The sequence below is a fragment of the Hibiscus syriacus genome, unplaced genomic scaffold, assembly GCF_006381635.1.
Source record: "Hibiscus syriacus cultivar Baekdansim isolate YM2019G1 unplaced genomic scaffold, ASM638163v2 tig00117012_pilon, whole genome shotgun sequence".
In the NCBI taxonomy this organism is placed as follows: domain Eukaryota; kingdom Viridiplantae; phylum Streptophyta; class Magnoliopsida; order Malvales; family Malvaceae; genus Hibiscus; species Hibiscus syriacus.
Window position 1 is genome coordinate 1118350 of NW_024063524.1, and position 23258 is coordinate 1141607.

General features: G+C 34.1%; 2 protein-coding genes across 3 annotated transcripts; both read left to right on the forward strand.

Moving 5' to 3' along the window:
* The first annotated feature begins 8070 nt into the window (after nt 1–8070).
* Nucleotides 8071–23196, forward strand: LOC120195400 (B-box zinc finger protein 19-like). Its single transcript, XM_039197440.1, has 7 exons — nt 8071–8082; nt 14394–14398; nt 21144–21379; nt 21763–21859; nt 21975–22090; nt 22193–22393; nt 22876–23196. Exons 3-6 carry the CDS (start codon nt 21287–21289, stop codon nt 22382–22384), a joined length of 498 nt encoding a protein of 165 aa, XP_039053371.1. The 5' UTR covers nt 8071–8082; nt 14394–14398; nt 21144–21286; the 3' UTR covers nt 22385–22393; nt 22876–23196.
* Nucleotides 16235–19839, forward strand: LOC120195399. Of its 2 annotated transcripts, XM_039197439.1 has the most exons (4): nt 16235–16242; nt 18901–19098; nt 19202–19316; nt 19405–19839. In XM_039197439.1, exons 2-4 carry the CDS (start codon nt 18932–18934, stop codon nt 19693–19695), a joined length of 573 nt encoding a protein of 190 aa, XP_039053370.1. In that variant the 5' UTR covers nt 16235–16242; nt 18901–18931; the 3' UTR covers nt 19696–19839. The 2 variants fall into 2 exon arrangements, with proteins under 2 accessions (XP_039053370.1, XP_039053369.1); XM_039197438.1 differs by lacking the exon at nt 16235–16242 and having other exon boundaries at nt 18757–19098.
* Nucleotides 23197–23258: the final 62 nt, after the last annotated feature.

Here is a 23258-nt window from a genome sequence, read left to right on the forward strand (position 1 = left end):
AGCCCACCGGACAAAAGGCTAGTCAAGGATGTGGGCCACAAGCATTGGTTGTCCCCACACTTGTTCAATGATGGAAAACCAAAATTGAAGGATAAAGGAGTTGAAATGTGAGCATCATGAAAATAAATTTCTTTTGGAGGCAAGTTTGGAATTAATGTATTATTATCAGCTTTCAATGGGATGTTAGGATATGTTAACTTGTTATTGGAGTGAAAGAAAATTTGATTTAACTTAAAAAATTTTAATTTTTTATTGGAATAATATTTATTTTAGATACTTTCAACCATTTGACGATTAACGTTCAATCACCCGTACTGTAATAGTTGGTGATAGAATTTAAAACCCTTAAAAATAACAATCATTCCTTTAATAAATCTTTGATTCTTAATTTTAAATTATTTGGATTAATGTATCCATATTATTTAAATTAACTTAAATTTATGACTCATATTTTAAATTTTAGTTGAATTCATATTTTAAAATTTAAACAACAGTATAATTTGATAATAATAATAATAATAATAATAGGATAAATTACAAATTTAATAACTAAATTTTACTCTCTCTCATATTTTACTCATTGTACTTTTAGTTTTTTCAATTTAATCATTAAGCTTTATAGATTAACTTTTTTATTTAACTATCAACTTTCTAACGGTGTTATGACGTGATAATCAACACAAAAAATATGTAGTTTTGGATCTTATATAAAATTAAATTTAGACCAAAATGAACTAATTTTAATCTAATTAAAAAAAATTATTTTTATTTCTTTGATTTTCTGTTTTTTCCTTATTTCTTCTTCCTCCCCTAGCTCTTCACTTCTCTCCTTAATCTCAATAAACCCATATCCTGACCACCACGCCGGTCACCTTGGCCGAAGACCAATTAACAAGTACATATTTCACCTCATTGTTCTATCAACGAAGTAGGTTCACCTTTTGAATCTGTCAGAAAAGGTGATTTGGATAAGGTCGTATTGTTACAGCTTCACCTTTTGAATCTGTCAAAGAAGCTGGTTCCAAGTAAGATGGAAATCTCAGAGAACACGAACTCTGGAGATATAATAGATGTATTTGTAATGGTGTTAATGTTAATACAATCTATTCTAGTGCTAAATGTGACTGTAAAAGTGGATTCTTCGAAGGTGCTTGCTGTTTCATTAAAATCGGAGCTTAAATAGGAAGAGTCTGCTCTTGCCACTATTAAGCAAACTGAAGGTATGTCAGTTGATGTTGCTTCTCTGAAAGATGACACAGATAACACTGAGTCAAAATAACTTCAATGAAAAAGAGGCCAGAGATAAAATGGTGGAGGTGCCCAACCAACTGTCGCAGGCAACACAAGAGGCTCTTGATGCCACACCATTTGCTCAAATAACTTCAATTAAATGATTAAATTGAAAAAAATTAAAAGTATAATAAGTGAAATAAGAGAGATAATAAAGTTCAATCGTTAAATTTGTAATTTTCTCATAATAATATTATGTTGTTTTTTATCTTTGACTTTAGTTAGATAATTTGATTATTTTTGTGATAAAAGTTTTTCTAATTCTTCTTTCGTTTTCAATTATTTTAATCAATTTTGAATTACATATCCCTCCATCACAGTAGAATATATGTTGAACTTTAGTTTTTATTTTTAACAATAATTTTTTTTGGTAATTTAATTCTTAAACTTTATATTTTATTCATTTTGATAGGTCAAATGCCCTCTTATAAAAATTCTTTCTTTTTGTCATTTTCTTGGATCCTTTAAACTCTAAACACTACTTTATCTTTAGAATCTTTTTTTTAATTAACATTATAAATATAGTATATAATTTTAGATAATATTTAATTAGTAAATAGCTGAGTTTACCCAGGGAGATGAGATATTATATTGATGTATGCTCAGGCGAGGCTCTAAAAGACTGGGGGTCTGGAAACCTGTTCATAGTTCATACTAGACCTTGGTAGTCACCTAGCTGTAAACAGAAGTGTGTGTTTCGATTGTTGCACAACGGTTCGTGTCGGATTCATGGTACAAATTATATCAGTTCTGACATTGGAAGACTCTCAGCTTTGAATCTCAGTAAGGAATGTGTTCGTTTCTTCCCTTGCTGCAACCAAATACAAATTTATAACAACGTACATTCTTCAAGTCATCTCGTAAACCCCCTGTCTAAATATCAGCAAGGAGACCTTGATAAACAAAACAAATCGGATATCTTTGATAAAATGCTTTAATTATACTGTCTATATAACACATTGCAGGCCTCAAACCTAAATCACCATGGTGGACTGCTAGTAAGTAACAAAATGTATATTTCTGCCTATGGATAGTGGTTTGTAGGAAAAATATATCTATCATCTTGGGGCCTGCCCAAGGGCTTCTGCACTTAAATTTTCTATCATACAACAGCTGACAACAACATTAAACATAACCTACACAAAATGCAGAATTTTTCTTCATTTCAAAACTAAGGGAAAGCAATCAAATTTGTATATTTACCAGAATAGTCACTTCAACTCCAAGCTTCAGATTCTTCAGCTTTGATTGCCACAAACTTGGACTCTTTCCAGGGTGTATTTTCATGACTATAAAAGTGAAAATTCCAACACAATTTTTAAAATAAAACTTATAACCCTTTTTTTTAAGAGGGAAAGTTGCGGTCGTGATGCAATGAGTTCAAGTCATATATTGAAGTGAAACTTCTCTGTTTGATTGTTAGTTCATTTGCTTGAAACAAAGTCTTATAAGCCATTGCATTAAATTATTCCTGCAAAGTCATAGGCTCCAAATGGAAATGGTAGATTTCCATCTCAAATTCAACTATGATTAAGGAAGTTAAATCCAAAACACAAATAGGAAAAAAAAGGGAAAATAATTTGTCAATTTACATTAGAAATAAATAGAAAAGTGTAGTTAAAGTTTTGCAGTATTTTCTTCATTGCGGCCTTTGTAACCCTTCTTCATATGGTATCCTTGAATTTCATGCAAAAGCTAATAAATGACAGTGAGAAAGCACTGGACCCTTTGTGAACAAAGCACAACATTAACAATTGCAACACCCCATGTGTTGAGGAAAATCAATTGCTTAGCGTTTTCCATTCTTCTTCTTCCTTCAAAGTTGAAAAGAGGCCCATGCATGTGCATTAATATTTTGTTCACAATAATCTCTTTAATGTCTATTACATAAGAATGGCATATTATATTGCTTTCCAAGATTGGTACAAATCACTCTGTTTTGCTTTCAAAAAGAGTTATGGTCGTCCAACAAGGCCTCAAAATCAAGAAGGTGAACCGGGTTCCGAGGGAAATTCGGTGCATATCAAGTTAACCTCCTGACCTGAGATGGACCGAGGACAAATAGTAGGACATAGCATGTATAAGAAAATGGACAACAAAGAGTAGCTTGTACAAACAACTAACCTTAAATACAAGTGTATTATTAGAATAAAGGGTTAAAAATGTCTATCAGAAAATTATTTTTTTAAATTAAATTATTTTATTAATTTGTACCTAATCGAATTATTATTTTTATGTTTTTTAATGATTTTTATTAGTTGATGATTTTGATCATTAACGACAAATGGATCAATGAGATGTCAACTTATTACGTGCTCTAAAATTGTCACATTATTTGATTATTAAAGATATTTAAAAAAAAATAAATTATATATATACAAACACAGTAGAATAGGGCTATATCGACGTTTTTAGTCCTATAGCGGCGTTTTTAAGCGCATCAAAAAAGATTCCCGACAGAAACAAAAGCGTCGCAAAATACGCCGCTAAAACTAACACCGCAAATATTAGCGGCGTTTGTAAATGAAAAATGCCGCAACAGGTTCTTATTTTTTGCGGCGTTTGTTTTCAAAACACTGTAATAGGTGTGGACATTTAGCGGCGTTTTTTGTATAAACGCCGCAACTGATTATGACATTTAGCGGCTTTTTTTGTTTAAATGCAGCAACAGATTATGACATTTAGCGGCATTTTTGTTTAAACGTCGCAATAAGTTATGATATTTAGCAACTTGTTTGTATAAACGCCGAACCAGGTTATGATATTTAGTGGTGTTTTTATATAAACGGCAAATGTGTACTCCTTTAGTGGCATTTTTCATCCTTAAACACCGCTAATCAATATTCATTTTATACTCTTTATTGCCCAAATTTAACATATCCTGTAACAGTTAATATCCAATAACAACCTTGATACATCTCGAATTAAGTACTTAACAACATAAATAAATAAAGTTTACAAACCATTCAAGTAATGTAGTTCAACATTAAGTCAAATGTAATATAGTTCAACATTAAGTGAAATGTACATAGTTCAACAACTATAATAAACAAAGCATGAACCTAAGAAATAACCTAGGGTGGTGAATTTCGTGGTTGAAATTGTTGCATCATCTGATTCATAGTTTCAAGTTATTTTTTAAGTTCATCATATTTTAGTTGATATGTTGCTTCTCTCGATTCTCATTCTGCTTCTCTCGCTTCAGTTCGGCTTTTATTTGTGCAAAATTTTCATCCATCTCAATCAACTGTTGTTTCAATCGAATAACTTCTAATTGAGAAGATTAGCTCTATATTGACATGTACTGAGATGAACTAGATCCAAAATATTTGGATGGGGTAACGAATGATCCCTGACAGCGAACTCGACCATATCTTTCGGGAACAAAAATTTTAACAATAACTTGATTTTAAATCTCATCCACATTGATGGAACCATGAAGTCGTTATTTAAAATCAATTAAGAATTTAGAATAAATTGAAACGTTATTTAAAATAAAATGTTCTACTATAAATATAAGTATAACATAATTTGAATTTTATGTCCAATAAATATATCATGATTTCTGCAGTTTCAGGAGCCATAGGAGAGACATCTTTTTTGTATGTGTCAGATTGAAGAGCTTTATTCGTCCAACTCAATTATGGGACATAGTTTTCTACAATATAGAACATAAATTAGTACTTAAGAAAAATGTTAATTACTATTTTAATAATCATAATTAAAAAAAAATACCTCCTCATGAGCTACACGAGCGAAACTCTTCGATCCAGTTGTGTGAGTAAACTTTTGCTATTGTCTGCTAGCAATACCAATGTGCTCTCGATCCTACAATTTAAAATTTACATGACTTATAAAGTGAAAATTATAATGCCATAATTTTATTTTTTTTAAATTCACATCATACCTCTCATTTCTTTGAACTCCAAAACCTGACAACATCTTTCCACTGATACCTGAGCATTTCAGGTTGGGCATTTTGTGGCTTTTGTTCTAGGCTGAGATTATTCTTAAAGTATTTTTTTTCAAGGAACTCTTGTGGTCTCTCCATTTCTTTCCTAATGCTTGCTTCAAATAATCATCTGAAACATCTAAAGAAAAAATATCGTACAAATAACACAAATGTTAAAAGTAAATATAAATTAGTAATGAACTGTAATGAATGATCTATTATAATGAAATTATTACCTTAATACAATCCACAACTTGATTTTTGTTACTATTTGGCATCTCATGCCATGACTAAAAATTGATCGGTAGAAGATTAGCATTGCGCACAATCACGCCTAAGTAACCAACTAGAACACGTGCTTCTGTCCCAATAGGTTGGCCGACATTATTCTTGTAACTTTGAAACGGTCTCCAGCATGAAGTTCACATAATTTCTTCATCATCGTGCAACCTCTAGTTTTGCGTTTTTCACCATTTTCGGCTACATAAGAAATAATTTAGTGTAAGTTTTCAAAATCAAGTCAATAAAAAAATCTACTACCATTTAAATATAGCATCGAACATTAACTTCAATTTCTACAGTTTCTTCAACTGTATTCGAAACTTCTAAATATCCACCACTAATCTTTCCAACGGTTTTTGAATCACATCAATCCGATATTGGGAACTTAATATATGACCATTTTACTGAAGACGGTGCGTGCAGGAAATCCTATACGAGATTAATACGTGATTTTGTAAATATTACGAATTTTCAATAATTATATTGATTATTTGTAATATAATTTAATATAGGATGAAGAATTATCTTTTAGGACCAGATTTATTATTTTATTAGGAATTAAGGTTGGGTTAAAACAATATTTTTAGTTATTATTATTTTATTAGGAATTAGAGTTAAGACATGTTTAGTTTATTATTATTTTATTCTTTAGTTATTTAGGACCTTTAGAACTCAGCCCTATATAAAGAAGGGTTCATTCAACTTTGTAAATCAAGATTTCTTTGATTAATAATACAACGAGAGTTCGTTTTTGCAAGTGTTGATTGCCTTGTGCCTTCGAAGTTTCTTCTCCTGAGTTCTTTCAAGTTCTTGTGAGGGAGATTAATCTTCACATTTGCCTTTTCATTGTGACTAGGAGGGTTGGTTAGATCCATATTATCTTCTTTTCATTGCGACTAGGAGGGCTCGATAGGACATTATCCGTCGATTTTCCACATATCCATCTACGCCATCAATCATTTTTACCGTTCACTTTCATAAGGGAGATCTTTTGATTTCTTAATTGTTTTTCTTTATTTTCAATTCCTTTATCTTTTTATTTATCTTGTTTTAATCTTGTTTCTTATCTTGTTTCCAGCACACAAAAAACCCCTAAAAAACCCTAACTATTTTCACCACCTTCCTCATTCATCCCTTATTGTTCTTCATCGAGTCTAGAGCTTTTCTAGGTTTGATTCTTCAACAAGAACAACGTTCATTAACCCGCCACCGCTTCCCTATCAAACCCTCATCCATTATATCGTGGCAATAAAAAACTTGTTTGACTTGAAAATAAAATACACAGGGCTCGTCCATCAATTGTAGTCCAGTGTGAATTAATCGAGAGAAGTTCACCATTGTAAAACATCATTGATCTCTTTTAATGCCTCGAGTAGTAGTTACATCAGCCCAATCACATTGAAATAAAACAACCTTTTATTTGCCATAATAATCCAACTCAATAATGTCGGTAAGGATTCAATAATATTCTACATCTCCATCCACATGATGGTTATCTTAGCACTAGCATAACTTGTAGTTGAAGAAGTAACAACTTCCTTCGTAATCTTTCACGAGATTTCGTGTGGAACCTGAACCTATTAATGAGAAAGATATTATATTTTTTAACAATTCTATTCAGACCTTGAGAAAACCATTTAACATCTTCACTAACTTCCCTCCCACTCCAAACCTATTAAGCGTGAAGGGTGAATTAGTTAGTATTTATATCAATATATTAAAACAAGATTATACATTATTTACGTGTGGTGCAAAAATTTAGTTACTTACCACATGTCCTAACCATGAAAAGTTTATGTGAATAACTTATGAATCTCTCGTTGATTTAATCTTCGTGAGCGCGAATGAGATCTCAAGACTTCTTTAAACTTACTATAAAGTAGATTGAATGGTTAAAGAATGAGAAATATAAAATAATAAGAAAAAACATTAGAATTTTTATTGTAAAACTTACTTGCGAAAGGGATCAATTACATCATGATGGAAAAGAACATATCGGTGTGCTTGTACCCTAAGACGTATCATCTATTTGTGCAATTTTAACTTTGTCGAGTGGTTCACCATAACTTCCAAATAAATAAGTCTCAGCTAAGGTATTCATATTGCACACTTCATTTCTATGTGGCCCATTCAACCTTGTTTCAACATCATCCAAATATCTACAGTAAAAAGTCATACACTCCTCTTCCAAATACCCTTCAGCAATTGATTCTTCTAGATATCGCTTATTACGACATTACGACTTCAATTTTCACAAAAACCTAGAAACAAATCATAACATTATAGTAATAGTTGCAATCAAAAGATATATCTAATAGCAATTGAATACATATAATTCAATTATCACCTCTCTATAGGATACATCCATCGATAGAAAACGAATCCACCAACTTTAGCTTTGTGAGGGAGATGAACCAAGAAGTGCATTATAATTGTGAAGAATAAAGGTGGAAATATCTTCTCCAGACTGCATAAAGTCAAGGTGGCTTGATCTTTTAATTTCTCAAGTTCTTCAACCATCAGAACTTTCCCACAAATAGCTTTTATTATATTGTAAAGTTTAATTATACAAGACGTCACCTTAATCGACATACAACCACGTAAAGCAAATGGCAGTAAATCTTTCATCAATATATGATAATCATGTGACTTTAGAAAATAAAGTCTCAATCTTTAACACTGACAGATCAAGATATTTGATGCATACTCATCTGATACCTTTATATCCTTTAACACCGTAAAAATAGATGGCGGTAATCAAGATTTTTTATTAAGAAGTAATTGGGGATGAAGATCACGTCGAATTCCGATATCAACTAAGTCAAGTCGACTATTTAGATTTACTATCGACATTTAGAATGGCCCCGTTAATATTCTTACAAACATTCTTCTCGATGTGCATGAAATCAAGATTATGTCTCAAAAGTTGATCATTTTAATAAGGCAACTCAAAAAAATACTTCTCTTTTTCCATAAATCCACCTCATTTGGATCATCATCTTCATCAAACTCGTCATCACTTTGTTGTTTAACATCACGATCATACACTTGCTTTGCCTTTTTCTTTGAATGCATGTTTGATGGTTGATTCACCTTTCCATAAGTGAACTTTTTATGTTTCAACATTGACAAGATATCAGAGCCAATTGTTTTCTCAGAAGTTTTTCTAAACTCTTCAGTGCCATCAAACATAGTTTTTTGATATTTGAATATGTGGTTTTCATCTAACCACCGACGATGTCCCATGTAAGTGAACTTCTTTCCATTATACAACCACCTTAAACATGTCTACGCAGAACAACAAGGACAAGCATAACGACCTTTGGTACTTCAACCAAATAGATTTGCATAAGCAGGGAAATCATTAATAGTCCATTATAAGAGCTGCACGTAAATTAAAGTTCTCTTTCTTCAACACATCATATGTTTCAACACTCACCCATAATTGTTTTAACTCTTCAATAAGAGGTTGTATATAGATGTCAATATCATTCCCGGGACCTTTCTCACCAGGATTATCATTAATAACATAAATAATGATTGTTTTATGCAAATTCACGGAGGTAAATTATAGGGAACAAGCATAACATGCAAAGTATTGTATGAAGTGCACATGCTTTTAAAAGGATTAAACCCATCAGATGTAAGACCAATCCTGACATTTTGGGGATCTTCTGCAAAACTTGAAAATTTTTGGTCAAATGACTTCTAAGCTAAACAATTCACATTATGCCTTAATAATCCATCATCTGTTCGTCCATCATAATGCCACCTCATAGATTCAGTAGTTTTTTAAGACATAAAAAGTCTTTGAAGCCAAGGTATTAGAGGAAAATATCGTAGAATCTTTACAATCTTCTTTCTTGATCATGATTCAACTTTTTCCTCACTCATATTTTTTGTATCCACGTTTATCCACCGAGATGTTTTGCATGCATAACATGACTCTTGTTTTTTTCGATCACCCATTATAACATGCAATCACTCGGACAACTATGAATTTTCTCATAACCAAGACCCAAATCTTTTATCATTTTCTTTGTATCTTTGCATGATTGCGAAATTTTTGCAAAAGGGAACATTTCTCTCATAAACTCTAGTAACTACTTAAAAACGTTACCAGTCCATCCTCCCGAACATTTTAAGTGGAAAAACAAATGCAAAATGAGAGTTTTGAATATTTCGATCCCTCATAAAGTTGTTCATTCATCTCATCAAGAAACTTATAAAACTTTGTCGCTTCTCCATTTGACTCTTCATTGCATCCACTTCTTCCTATCTCAGTAAAATCATTAACACCCATATCGCAATCATCTTCTCTAACATACTAATGATAATTGTTCATATTAAATGCATACTAAAACATACCCTCCATGTCATCTTCTCTAACAGATTGACGATTAAAATCATGACAGAAGTCTCGATTACTTATGGAAGAATATCTACGACATGTCAACTCTCCATGGAATATCCATTTTTTATATCCTCGAAAAAAGCCAAATACAATTAGATGTTCGGGGAAAACTTCACGATTATGCTAATTAATGTTAGCACACTTCTTACAAAGACAAAGAATCATATTATCTTGGTTTACTTTTACAAAAGCAAAATTTAGAAAAAAATTTACTTTATTTCGATAGTTGTCGCTTACCCTTGATAAATCCATGCACTCTTATCCATTACGTATTTCTGGAATATTCATTTCAAATATTAATTAGTAAAAGTCAAGTGGAAGTAAAATCTATGAACTAATATAATAATATAATAACACGTGTAATTAACTTGCACTTAATAATTGTACTCCCTTTTGGTTTGATAATTACAATAATATATGAAATCAGATAATTTTGGTATAATGGATCATGACCAAACGCCCTATATATATATATATATATATATGGGTAGCGTAAGGCATTGATAAGACATCAAAATTTCCTAAATGAGTCCTACATTGATAAGCCCTTCAATGCCGTGGGATTATTCACTTTGGAATATGGATGAAGAAGGGAGTAAGATGTCAACATGTAATAAAAAAAATGATTATAAGAGTATATTTGAATCTAAATAAAAAAAGTTGTCAACATGTAATAAGATTTAAACAAATAGGTGGAACTCAAACTTAAATACTAAAATACTTAATAATGAAGCCTTTGATACTTGAGCATGACAGAAATCAATCAAAGTTGCTACAAATGATCTAGTTATGGTGAATTGGAAGTGCAAGAGAAAAGAAGAGAAGAAGGTACGAAGACAATGCTCAATGATATTTCAGAATAGCAGAAAGATACAATGTTTTAGGAAAATAACAAAATACACATTCTCTTTTTGAATAGTGGATCAGGACCACTATATATATAGATAAGTCTAACTAACTAGCCCAACTGACTAGAAATTGGTTACAACAGATTTAACAAAAATAGTTACAGCAACGACTATCAACTGTAATATGATACACTAATATTCTCCTGGTTTTCTTATGATCAGAACTGCCACTTTAACATTTTCCTGGCTTCTTCAAACTTGCTTCTCATGACTGATGCTGTTGATTTCCACCCAAGACTTAAAACCAAGACGTGAATGCATATCACTAAGGTGATAACGGCTTGGTGAGTATGTCAGCAACCTGTTCTACAGAAGGAACAAAGTTTACACTAAGTTGTTCAGCCAATACTCTTTTCCTCACAAAGTGTATATCAATTTCCACATGCTTTATTCGAGAATGGTGTGTAGGATTTGCTGCCATAGAAATTGTAGAGGTGTTATCACACCATACAACTGGCTTTCCAGTTATACTAATGCCGATTTCATCAAGTAATTGTTCAATCCAAATCAATTCAGAAACATAATTAGCAAGGCTTCTATACTCTGCATCTGAAGTAGACTTAGACACAACGCTTTGTTTCTTAGAACACCATGCAATTGGATTACCTCCAAGATATACACAGTAGCTTATTGTGGATCTTTTGTCTTCCACCGAGGCTGCCCAGTCTGCATCAGTGTAGCAGACTAAATTGAAACTGCCAGTTTGTGAGAAAAATAACCCATGCTCAAGTGTCCTACTGAGGTATCTCAATATACGTTTTACTTCCCTCCAGTGAGTATCACACGGACTGTTCATGTACTGACTAACCTTATTATTAGCATAGGATATGTCAGGTCTTGTTAAACATAGATATTGCAAACCTCCCACAATACTGCGATAGAGATGAACATCACCAAACAAATGTCCATCATTTACCTTGAGTTTAGGAGTAAGAACCATAGGAGTAGGAGTTGACTCATCTAAGTTTGACCTCTTTAACAACTCAGAAATATACTTCTTCTGATTTAAAAACAAGCCTCTTGGAGAGTGTTCAACTTACATTCCAATAAACAATTCCAACTGTCCCAAGTCCTTAAGAGAGAATTCCACATTAATTGCTTGCACTATGGCATCCACTTCTATAACTCGATTTCCTGTGATGACTATATCATCTACATACACCATTGATAATACTTGAGAACATGTTGAGTTTCTTATAAACAGGGAAGAATCAGCCTTCGAAACAACAAAACCCAAGTTTTCAACCAGAAACTTCTTCAAAGTCTCAAACCATGCTCTAGGTGCTTGTCTAAGCCCATAAAGAGCCTTCTTTAAGCAACACACTAACTCCTTCCCATATTCACTTTTCTGCTCAAAGCCAGGAGACTGACACATGTATATTTCCTCTACTAACCTTCCATTTAGGAATGCATTATTGATGTCAATTTACCTAAGTGGCCATTATTTCATGACAACAACAGTCAGTACAGTTCTTATTGTACTTGCTCGAACTACTGAACTAAATGTCTCAGATAAGTCTCTCTCTACCATTTGAGAATACCCCTTGGCCATTAGGCGAGCCTTAAGTCTGTCAACTGACCCATCTGGCTTCTTTACACTTTAAAAAGCCACTTGCAACCCACTGCTTTTCACGTTGGAGACAGAGGCTTTAACTCCCACGTACCATTCTTCATAAGAGCAGTATATTCACTTTAAACAGCCTCACACTAAGCATGATGCTGGAATGCTTTATAGACATTTGCTGGCTCTTGAGGACTTATCTCAGCAAGTATCACTTTAGGTTTAAAAATGCCAACTTTGCCACGGGTGACCATAGGATGAGCATTTTGAACTAGCCGAGGTGGACATAGTGGTGGTTATGGTGAAGGTGGAGGTGGTAATGATGGAGGTGGTAAGGATGGAGGTGGAGATGGTGATAGAGATGAAGTAGTAGTTTCAATCGATTCTAAGATGCATGGATGAGATGGGGAGGAGATGAATTGTTGTGATAAAGATGATACATGCGGTGAAGATGATGATGGTGTAGAAGATGATGAATTTGAATGGAAATCTGAATGAGATGAATTTGGAGGAAGAAATGGAGATGTGATGTGTTGTTGTGTTGAAGATGACATGTGGTGAAGGTGATGATGTTGATAGTGTAGTAGATGGTAAGACAGATTTGATTGTGTGTGCTAGTGGGGATGGAAAGAAAGGAAGGATAAAACAAGTTATTTTGAGAAATATTGTTGACACTTGAGTGCTTTCAACTGTTTAATACTGACTGATTAGAAATAGTGGGAAAACTTTGGCGTTGTTGATAAGGAAACTTATTTTCTTCAAATCGAACATGTCTAGACACATAGACACGACCACTAGAGTCTAAACACTTATATCCCTTGTGAACAGGTGAATACCCCAAGAAGACACTAGCAGAAGAACAAAACTGAAATTTGTGCTGATTATAGGGCCTTAAAAAAGGATAACATGTGCAACCAAAAATTCTTAAAAAACTATAATATAGTGGTTTATGAAAAAATCTCATATGGTGACAGACCAGACAACACACGTGTAGGTAGTCGATTAATAAGAAAAACAGACTAGAGTAAGTATCATTCAAAAAACTTAAAGGCATAGAAGCCTGGGCTAGTAGAGAGACCTACCTCAACAATATGCCTATGCTTCCTTTCCACTAAGCCATTTTGTTCTGAAGTATGAGGACGGGATAGCCGATGTACTATACCTTGTTCTTTCATGTAAGCTTGAAGAGCACCAAACTCACCCCCTCCATTTGACTGAAAAACCTTGAGTTTGACACCAAATTGCCTTTTCACTTATCTATGAAACTGAAGAAAAGCAGATTTAACTTCAAATTTTTGTTTTAAGAAATAAATCCAAGTATACCTACTGTGAGCATCAGTAAAGGCAACATAAAACCTAAACCCATTATAGTACACATGAACAGGACCTCACACATCTGATACTATAAGTTCTAATGGTTGTTCATACACAGTAAGTGAGTCATAAATGGGCAGCTTGTGTGATTTAGCAAGCTGACATGCTTTGCACAATATATGTTCTTTATTTATATCAGAAAGAGTTACATTGTAATGTTTTAATGCAGAAAGTAACACTTCTTTAGAAGGGTGGCCAAGTCTTTTATGCCACACATCTATAGACACCCTAGTACTCACAATGTAACAGTTTATTGAAGACAAAGAATTATTATCAGCATTATTAATATGAAATTTATTATCAGCAGTCATGCAAACATTATCAGTGTTATTCATAGAAATATTGAGTTTGTACAATCCTCCATCTTGACTTTCTTTCAACATCACTTTCCGAGATTGCAGATCATGAATTTGATAGAAATTAGATAAAACTCAAGCAAAACCTAATTGTACTGAGTGAATTTGGAAACAGACAATGGATTTTTAGTAATGTTAGGAACATAAAGCAACTTATTTAAGTGAAACTTATTAGAATTAACACAGAAATGTGACTGTCTAGTATACTCTATTGGAAGTGAGTTACCATTGCCTACAATTACACTACCTGTTCCAGGGTGAGTGTCTTTAATCTGTAGATTATTCAAGTCTTTTTTTATGTGATGAGTTGCTCCAGAATATGGATACCAAGCATTATCATCTACTACTCAGGTGTAGCTATATAGGCTTGAGATGTGATTTGTGGTTGAGTAACAACAGTGAACTGATTTGGATTTCCAGTAGGGAATGAAGACATGTTGTGGGGATTCGAACAAATTTGATGTTGAATATTAATATGATAATTTTGTGGTCGAAAATCAGAAACTTGTGGAGCTTGAGAGACTGCAAAAAATTGAGGAATTTGAGGTGCAGAACGTGTATAATACACTGGATTATAAGAGTTGAAGTTGTCACTGTTGGGACTATATGAGCTGACATTGGCTTGAATATTGGAATAGCCTTTAGTGTTAGTGTTTTTTGTAGGCCGAGAGGATTCATTTTTATAGTTCATACAAAATCTATAATAGCATCTTTCAACAAGATGTCCCATCCGACCACACAGTTGACACTGTGGTCTAGAGGATGAAAATCGTCCTCGACCTCTACCCCTATTACAGCTATTATTGTTACTGAAATTTTTACCAGTATTATCAACAAGTTCTCTCTTATACTGATATTCAGAATGTGAAGTATTATTGGAGGTCACTTGATCACTTGTAGCTTGAGTAGCAACGTGAGCACAAGTTGTGACATGGTTAAAGAACTGAGATTTCCTAGTGTCAGTATCTAGTAATATGGTGCTGACAAATCTTAGATCTGGAGGAGTGGGGGTAGCAGTTATAACAGTGATAACAGACTCAAACTCAAGTGGCATACCATTCAATATAGAGTGATATGTTCATGTTCTGATATTATCTTACCACAACTGGCTAAATTGTCACATACAGATTTAATTTTCATCAGATAATCTCTCATACTCAGATCTCCCTTTCTCTGTGAGTGAAGCATTCTCCTATATGACATCAATCTATTCCAGATCTCAACAACAGTATTAAGACCTATGAGATGTGGTAGGACTTTCTCACTAACAGTGGAGAGCAACCAAGAAGCAAGAGCTTCATCTTACTCTTCATAAAGTTCATACTCAAGATTTAGACTAACAACACCATCGCTAGTTACATACTGTGTAGGCCAAAAAATGTTAGAGTCTATGTATTTTTGAAGCCTATGAGTTTTAATAGTAAGAAACACTTGTTGATGCCATAACAGATAGTTGTGATCATCTAAGGTCACATTGATTTTCTTAGTAGAGAATGGTCTAGAGGAGGCAGCATAAGCAGAGCTAGCAAAATTAAGAGCACTGTCATCAGCAATATTTGCCATAAAAATAACAGACAATAGCTTTCAATTAGAACGAAATATGAGCAGCAAAGCAATAAAGGAACAACAAAGACGCAGTATGCCAGAACAACCGAGAACAGTAAATGCAAACCAAAGAGCAGTATGCCAGACCAATCGAGAACAAAAAACACAAATCAAGAGCAGTATGCCAGATTAACCGAGAACAGTAAAGGAGCAATCTCACCAGAACAAAGATCAAAAAAGTCGAACAAGAATCACCCTTCGAAACAGGATGCGAAGAATCAGCCTGAAACCGAAGGACCAAATCGACAAGTAAGTCAGAGTGCAGAGAGCAGCGAATAATTCTGAGACCAAAATGCACTTCAATTTGAACGCAGCATTAGGGATTTAGCACCAATTTTGAAGATTAAGGCAAACAAAAGCAACGAACAGGAGCTTCACGCAGAACGGAAAACAAACGGCCGTAGGAAGTTTAGTGAATGATACCATGACAGAAATCAATCAAAGTAGCTACAAATGATCTAGCTATGGTGAACTGGAAGTGCAAGAGAGAAGAGAAGAAGGTACGAAGACAGTGCTCAATGATATTTCGGAATAGCAGAAATATACAATGTTTTAGGAAAATAACAAAATACACATTCTCTTTTTGAATAGTGGATCAGACCCACTATATATACATATAAGTCTAACTAACTAGCCCAATTGACTAGAAATCGGTTACAACAGATTTAACAAAACAGTTACAGCAACGGCTATCAACTGTAATATGATACACTAATAGAGCAGAGTCGCTTTGGTGCAAATTACACGTTTCGAAAAAAATGAAATAGCATTGTTAATGAAGAAATTAGAATATCATACAATCATAATATCAAACCAATTTAAGAATTATTTTTAGCATCCACATGATTTATTTTGTTTAGCCTAATGCTGCCACGGCTAGAAAAGAAGTAGGTCAATTTTGTTTAGCCTAATGCTACTCTCCTCTTGACTTTAAGACATATCTCTGCTTATTTTCATTTTTGCTGCTTATTGTGTGAAAATTGAATACATCTATCTATCTATATATTATCACTGAGAATGAAACCATACTTGAGACATTCTGTTATAATCAAGCACATACTTGAGACATAAGCATAGTGTAGAAAGTAATGGTATTTTCATCTATTTGGCAGTAAACTAGAATATGAAATTATCAACATGTGCTTTGAAAGGTTGCCCGACTGTTCTAAAATTGCAGACATGAAACCATAGTTAGATGCTCCAGTTTGCTAAAGTCTAGTAAGTTGATGCCAAAACGTCAAAGCACCTTTTTATTTACTTGGTGGAAGCAATTGTTTTGAAAATAATGCAAGGGGTCGAGAGGAAAATGGTCGGCAATTGGTGAAAAAAGACTATATATTATCACTAAGAACATACCTTATGGTCGGCAATCGGTGACCGGAAATTGACGACGATGGCGTGATGAGGCGCTTGTGGCGACGACTGTGTGATGCGCAGTTGTGGTGGTGGATTCAAATTTCACAGTAATTGCATTGAGAGGAAAATTGTAAATTAGAAATTAGGGATTTGAACCGGATCGGTTAAAGGGATGTACACTTGCTACGTTTTTTTTTTTACAAAAACGCCACTAAAGTTTGGTGCAAATACGGTGTTTTCCTCAAAAATGCCACTAAGGTATAGACAGTTGCGGTGTTCACAGTAAAAACGCCGCTAAAGCACGGGTCGATCGTAGCGTTTACGAAACATCGTCGCCTTATATTCTTCAATGGTGGCGTCTGTAGTTTACATATTGCGGCGCTTTATCATAAATGCTGCTAATGTTTTTATTTTATGACGCTCTTCCCATAAATGCCGCGATATGTTCAAATTTAGTGGCGTTTGCTCTTAAAACACCGCTAAAAACCCGTGAAAAACCTATTTTGATGTGGTGATATAATCAAGAAAAATTATAAAAAAAATGATTTTATCATTTTTATAAAGCATGCATGTCCAGGATTAATTTAAAAGAAACACGATATTTAAGAGTGTCATGTGCACCACCCTTCTTTTCTTAAAATGTATTTAGTATATCATTCTTTACTATGTTCATTATTCCAAATTATAGAATACAAAGCCAAATTGTTACTTCAATATAGTGCATAAGTAGTAGGATAGTGTGAACGTGCGTCTCTAGTCTTTGTTGTAGAAAAACACATGGTATTGGAGATTTTCATGCACCACCTTTATTTCCTCAAAACAACTCATGCAATATTTATTATTTTACTCATTATTCTAATTTATAAAATATTGTGACAAATTGACATTCTTTAATTTAGTGCAGAAATTAAAGAGTAAAATTTAATAATCTTGTGAAGATAGGACTTTCTAGTCATAGTAGACGAGTATCTTTTGTGATCTCATTAAGTTAATAATTTTTTTCTACATTACTTTTTGGAAATTAGTATATTCATTAGCAACCACATTATCATACCATCACGCTGCATGCATGTGCAATTACGTACTTAGAAAAATGATGGAAATGATTCAAAGAAGGATCCGTCATGTGTCAAGCTTGTGGTGTCGTTTGAGTGAGGCATATCCGTGAAGGGAATTTGATAATATCATGTTGTGTAAAACAGCGAAACATCAAAGAAGTTTCTCAGTTTCTTTGGAACTTTGCAGTTTCTGTCTTTAGGATACCTCCAAGGGCCAAAAGGGCCTCTGTTGTCGCTTCATGTTTGCTTGGTTATATAGCTGTTTTTGGTAACCAATGAGCCACTATTGTACTTTGTCTCTCATCTTAGATATTATTCTAAAAATGTGACATAGTTCACTCAAGGGGCTTAGACAATCATAGACGAACATATGTTTGGGTTCCAACTTATAATAGTTTAGGGAGCGAGTTTATAAAATTTTATGGGGGAAAACAGATTGTCAATCGAAAATATCTAAAATGTATATAAATTTGAAATTTTTAAGGGGCAACTGTAGGTCCATCACTGTAGGCAACAAGCTAAACCTGACAACTTTGTTTCTTCTCGTAACTTGATTTCTGGCTCTCATGGTATGGGAAGAAAACGCGTTGCAAAGCAGTATGCATTTGATTGGGAGCAAGAGAATTTGCTAGGAAAGTTCCTCATAATCACTTGAATTTGAATTCAGGAACTTAGATGCTTCCCAAATATTCTGCTTTATAAAAGGATCCCCAAGCCAGTAACCTAGTCATGCAAAGTGAAAAGCAGCAGCAAAGTATTAAAGAAAAAAAAAACCATGACGGAGATCGAGGAAGTAAACAACTACGAGGCACTGCCACTTCTCTATTTGAATCATGTCTCGTTGTTGTGTAGATCGGTTCGGGAATCCGTGAGGTTTTACGAAGAAGTTTTGGGATTTGTACTCATCAAACGCCCCTCTTCTTTCAAGTTCAATGGAGCTTGGTAAGCTTGACACTGCTTTAATTTAAACCTTCTTCAAGAGAAGTCCAGTTTTTCATGAAACAGAATAGTAAATGACTGATTGGTCTCCTTTTATGTCATACAGGTTGTATAATTATGGCATTGGGATACACTTAATCGAGAATCCATCGATAGATGATTTCGATACCGTCGTCGAACCTCGTCTGATTAATCCCAAGGATAATCACATATCCTTCCAGGTATAATATATGAATTTGAATCGAATATGCCAGAAACCAAGCCTGCTGCAGGCTGCAACTTTGGTTATTTGTTGTGTGATGATGACAGTGTACTGATGTTGGCCTTGTCAAGAGGAGACTCGAAGGAATGGGAATGAAGTATGTCACGGCGGTGGTGGAAGACGATGGGAACAGGGTCGAGCAGGTGTTCTTCCATGATCCGGATGGGTACATGATTGAGCTCTGCAACTGTGAGAACATCCCAATCATTCCTCTTGCTTCTTGCTCACTCAAACCAAGGCTAAGCAGTTTCACCAAGACCGCACTGGCGAAATGCAGTTTCATGGAAAACGCGATGATGGAGAGCTTGAGCATGGAAATGCTAAACATGTCATTTTGAGGTGCACCAAAAGTTCAAAACAAGAAAACGGTGAACTTCACTTTCTTTTTCTCAGCTATTGTAAGCTGCAATTGTCTTTTTACAGGTTTTATAATGGTGTCTGGTGTGTGTCTGGTTTCATGAAGAAATTGTATTGTTTATAGTACATTTAATAATGTTGTGAGCTTAACCAAGTTGTATTCACAGTGTAATATATACATATACCCTGTAAGCCTAGATTGAAGCTTCTGATATAGATCAAAAGAATTTTCTAATTTAAGTGAAATGTCAAACAATTTTCTACTTTAATTTACTAACCAGAAAATGAAAAACCATGGGGTCAAATATTGATTTATCTGATTCAGTGCAACAAACATTTCCTTCTATGACGATGTTCGATAGAATAAAGAATTTCTTATGTTTTTGCAGGTTGTCTAAGCTAACAAGTATCTCATTAGCCACACCTTGATTATACTACAATACATTGATTGGACTGTCATCCATTGGCATTTGTCCATTTTCTGCAGGTAGATGAGTATGCTTCTTGCTCCAAGTAATGGGGTGCTTTCTATTTTTGGATTTTTCTTTATATTTTTCAAGAAAGACACATCATAGAAAGAAAAATAATGATTCATTAAATTTAAAAATAATCTAATTTTGACTAATATAAAATATAATATAATGATGGTGTAGGTCTAAATCATCCCTCCGCTAACTGCTACATCATTTTGATTTAAAAATATTATACAAAATGTTAGACTAAATATTTAAAATAAAGAGAATTATTGGTGTTGGCGGCAAATGATGGTTTTTGCCCACCTACCATTTTTTTCATTACTTGTTACACCTCATCCTCATCCGCCATAACCAATCAATCATAGCAAGACCAAGGAGATTGTATATACTTCAATAATTCAATATTTTCAATATTTTCCCAGGTCTTGAAAGGTAGATTTTAAATACAAGTAAACACTTGGGAACTTGGCTAGTTGTTCATAGTTGTAGTTAATTTAAAAGAACATTTAAAGAATCTAATTTCTTTTTTTTTCTTTGAAAATATAGGATTTATGAACCACCAAAGATGAAGTATCGGATTAGGATACCATAATCATGGAAAAACAAGATATGCATCCTGTATGAGAAGATATCAGCTGACACTTTAACCACAAGGGAGTAGATAATAGGTTGAAACTAAAGAGAGGAGATGCTAGGCTTCTAGAAAAAACTGGGTCCATGGCAGATATGTGACTGGTGGGCAAGATTAAAGGGCAATAGAGGTTCTCAGCCCCACAAACAAGTCCCAAGAAACCCAAGTGACTCTTTGAAAAACTTGTGGTGTACATCGAGTGAGCCAATCACCATAAAAGTGGACAAAAACAAAACCCTCCTCCACTCTCTACAGTCCAATCCCATTTCTCTCTTTACCCCATCCTTCTCCAATCTTTTGTTATTTTATAAGGAAAAAGAAGAAAAACATCATCTTGTTTCCCTTTTCTTCCTTTTTATCATCAATCCTTGTCCCTTACCATCATCATCACTCCCCCTAAACACCAACAAAAAAAATAGCTGCTTTCTGGTTTTGATTGGGAGAGGATGAGAGTGAGAGAGCATTATGCGAATCCTTTGTGACGCTTGTGAAAGTGCTCCTGCTATTGTCTTCTGTGCTGCCGATGAGGCTGCTCTTTGTCGTGCCTGTGATGAAAAGGTCGGTTCTTTCCTCCTGTACTACACGCTCCGGGTTGTGTATTTGTTTAGCTCTTAACTGGACCCCATGTTTGATTTTTGTTTACTACTCTTCTTTGTTGGAAGCGTGATTTTTTTTTCTTATAGTTTTCTTGCTGGTGCAATTGTTTTACTTGATATTTTGTCTTTTTTAATCCAACCCAATAAACACCCTTTATTTTCTTCTTCAAGATTGATCTTTTATGCGGTCTCTTCTGTGTAAATTCTCGTCTGAGATTCCAATTTTTTTATGAGTAATCCAATGCATTGAAAAGGGATGTTTTTTCAACCTTGTCAAGAATTAGAGTTCTTACATTGTTCTGGAAAATGGAACCTTTGTTTTGAACGATTGATGAATGTTTACAGGTCCATACGTGCAATAAGCTTGCTAGCCGCCATGTCCGGGTGGGTCTAGCAAATCCCAGTGATGTTCCTCGCTGTGACATATGTGAAAATGCACCTGGTATGAAGGTGTTGTTTGTGTCATTTGCTTTTCATTTTAAAGCTTTTGCTTTATAAGCGGATCTGTATAAGTTTTGTTTAAAACTTATTTTCATTTCTTGGAACTATGTATGTAGCTTTCTTTTACTGCGAAATAGATGGAAGTTCCCTTTGTTTGCAATGTGATGTGATTGTACATGTTGGAGGTAAAAAAACCCATGGAAGAAATCTTCTCTCAAGGCAGAGAGTAGAGGTTTGTCTCCTATATCTTTGACAAGAATTCAGTCATATATTACATTTCTCCTGGATTTTAAGTTTGCCCTTTTGGAATTCTGTTGCCTTGTTTCTTCTGCAGTTTCCGGGGGATAGTGCGGTGGATCGTAGTGAGAACGGAATAAGCCTAAATCAGTCAGCTAAACCTACGATAGGAGAGAACCAACAAAATCACAAGGTCTCTCCTTCACAAGTGATGGCTGCTAAAGATCTCAAGACCGATACTAAAATTGATTTGAATATGAAGCCTCATCGAATGCATGAGCAAGCCTAAAACAATCAGGTTGGAACTGTTTTCACCATTTCTCCTTTTTCTCTTTCACACAGCATTTAGAGCACATATCTTGTTCTTTCAACATCCATTATGGAGAGACATTAGGTACATGTGTTGTTAGGATGTCCCTCGAAATTTCGTTCTGCATGTTCAATGATCATGCCTTTGTTTTGATGCATGAAAAAGACATGCCTATATAATGAGTTCCTCTTTAACTTTTGATAAAGTTATTTTGTTTATATATCCAAAAAGGAAGCGTGATTTCCTTTTCTGCCATATGTAATAGATGCATGCATTCCGAGCAATTCGAAAATGTACAACATTCAAAGCTTTCACTCTAGGTTCATGCACAGTCCATCTGAACTTATTTCATGCTAGTGCATTTGTTCGATTTAGTTCTTTTTGTTGACATGCGAGTAAAACTATAGTCTATACATTAGATTCTTCTTAAACTTACATATTGACCCTTGATTCCTATTTTGATACTGAAGGAACAATAATTCGTTTTTCTCATCGGAGGTGGTGATGGTCATTGATCACGATACATGGTACCGATTTGTTAAATTCTATTTAGAAGCCAGAGCTTGGGGGAGTTCTTGCCGTTTCTGGTCAATCAATCATCTCCTTTGCTTTAATATCGTTAGCCTAGTTGTTTAAACCAGTTTCCAGACAGCTTTTGAGCCTCGTACTGCAAGGCAAAAGAATGTAATCCGCATACATTGCAAGAAATGATCTCTAATCTGTCATTCCTTTTTAGGTTTTGTTTGTAATGGTTGGAATTGCATTGTGAAAACAGTACGTTTTGTATGACTTTCTCGAAACAGGTGGGAATAATTGTTAATGGTTTAGATCAATGCTTAGAGAGTAATGGAAA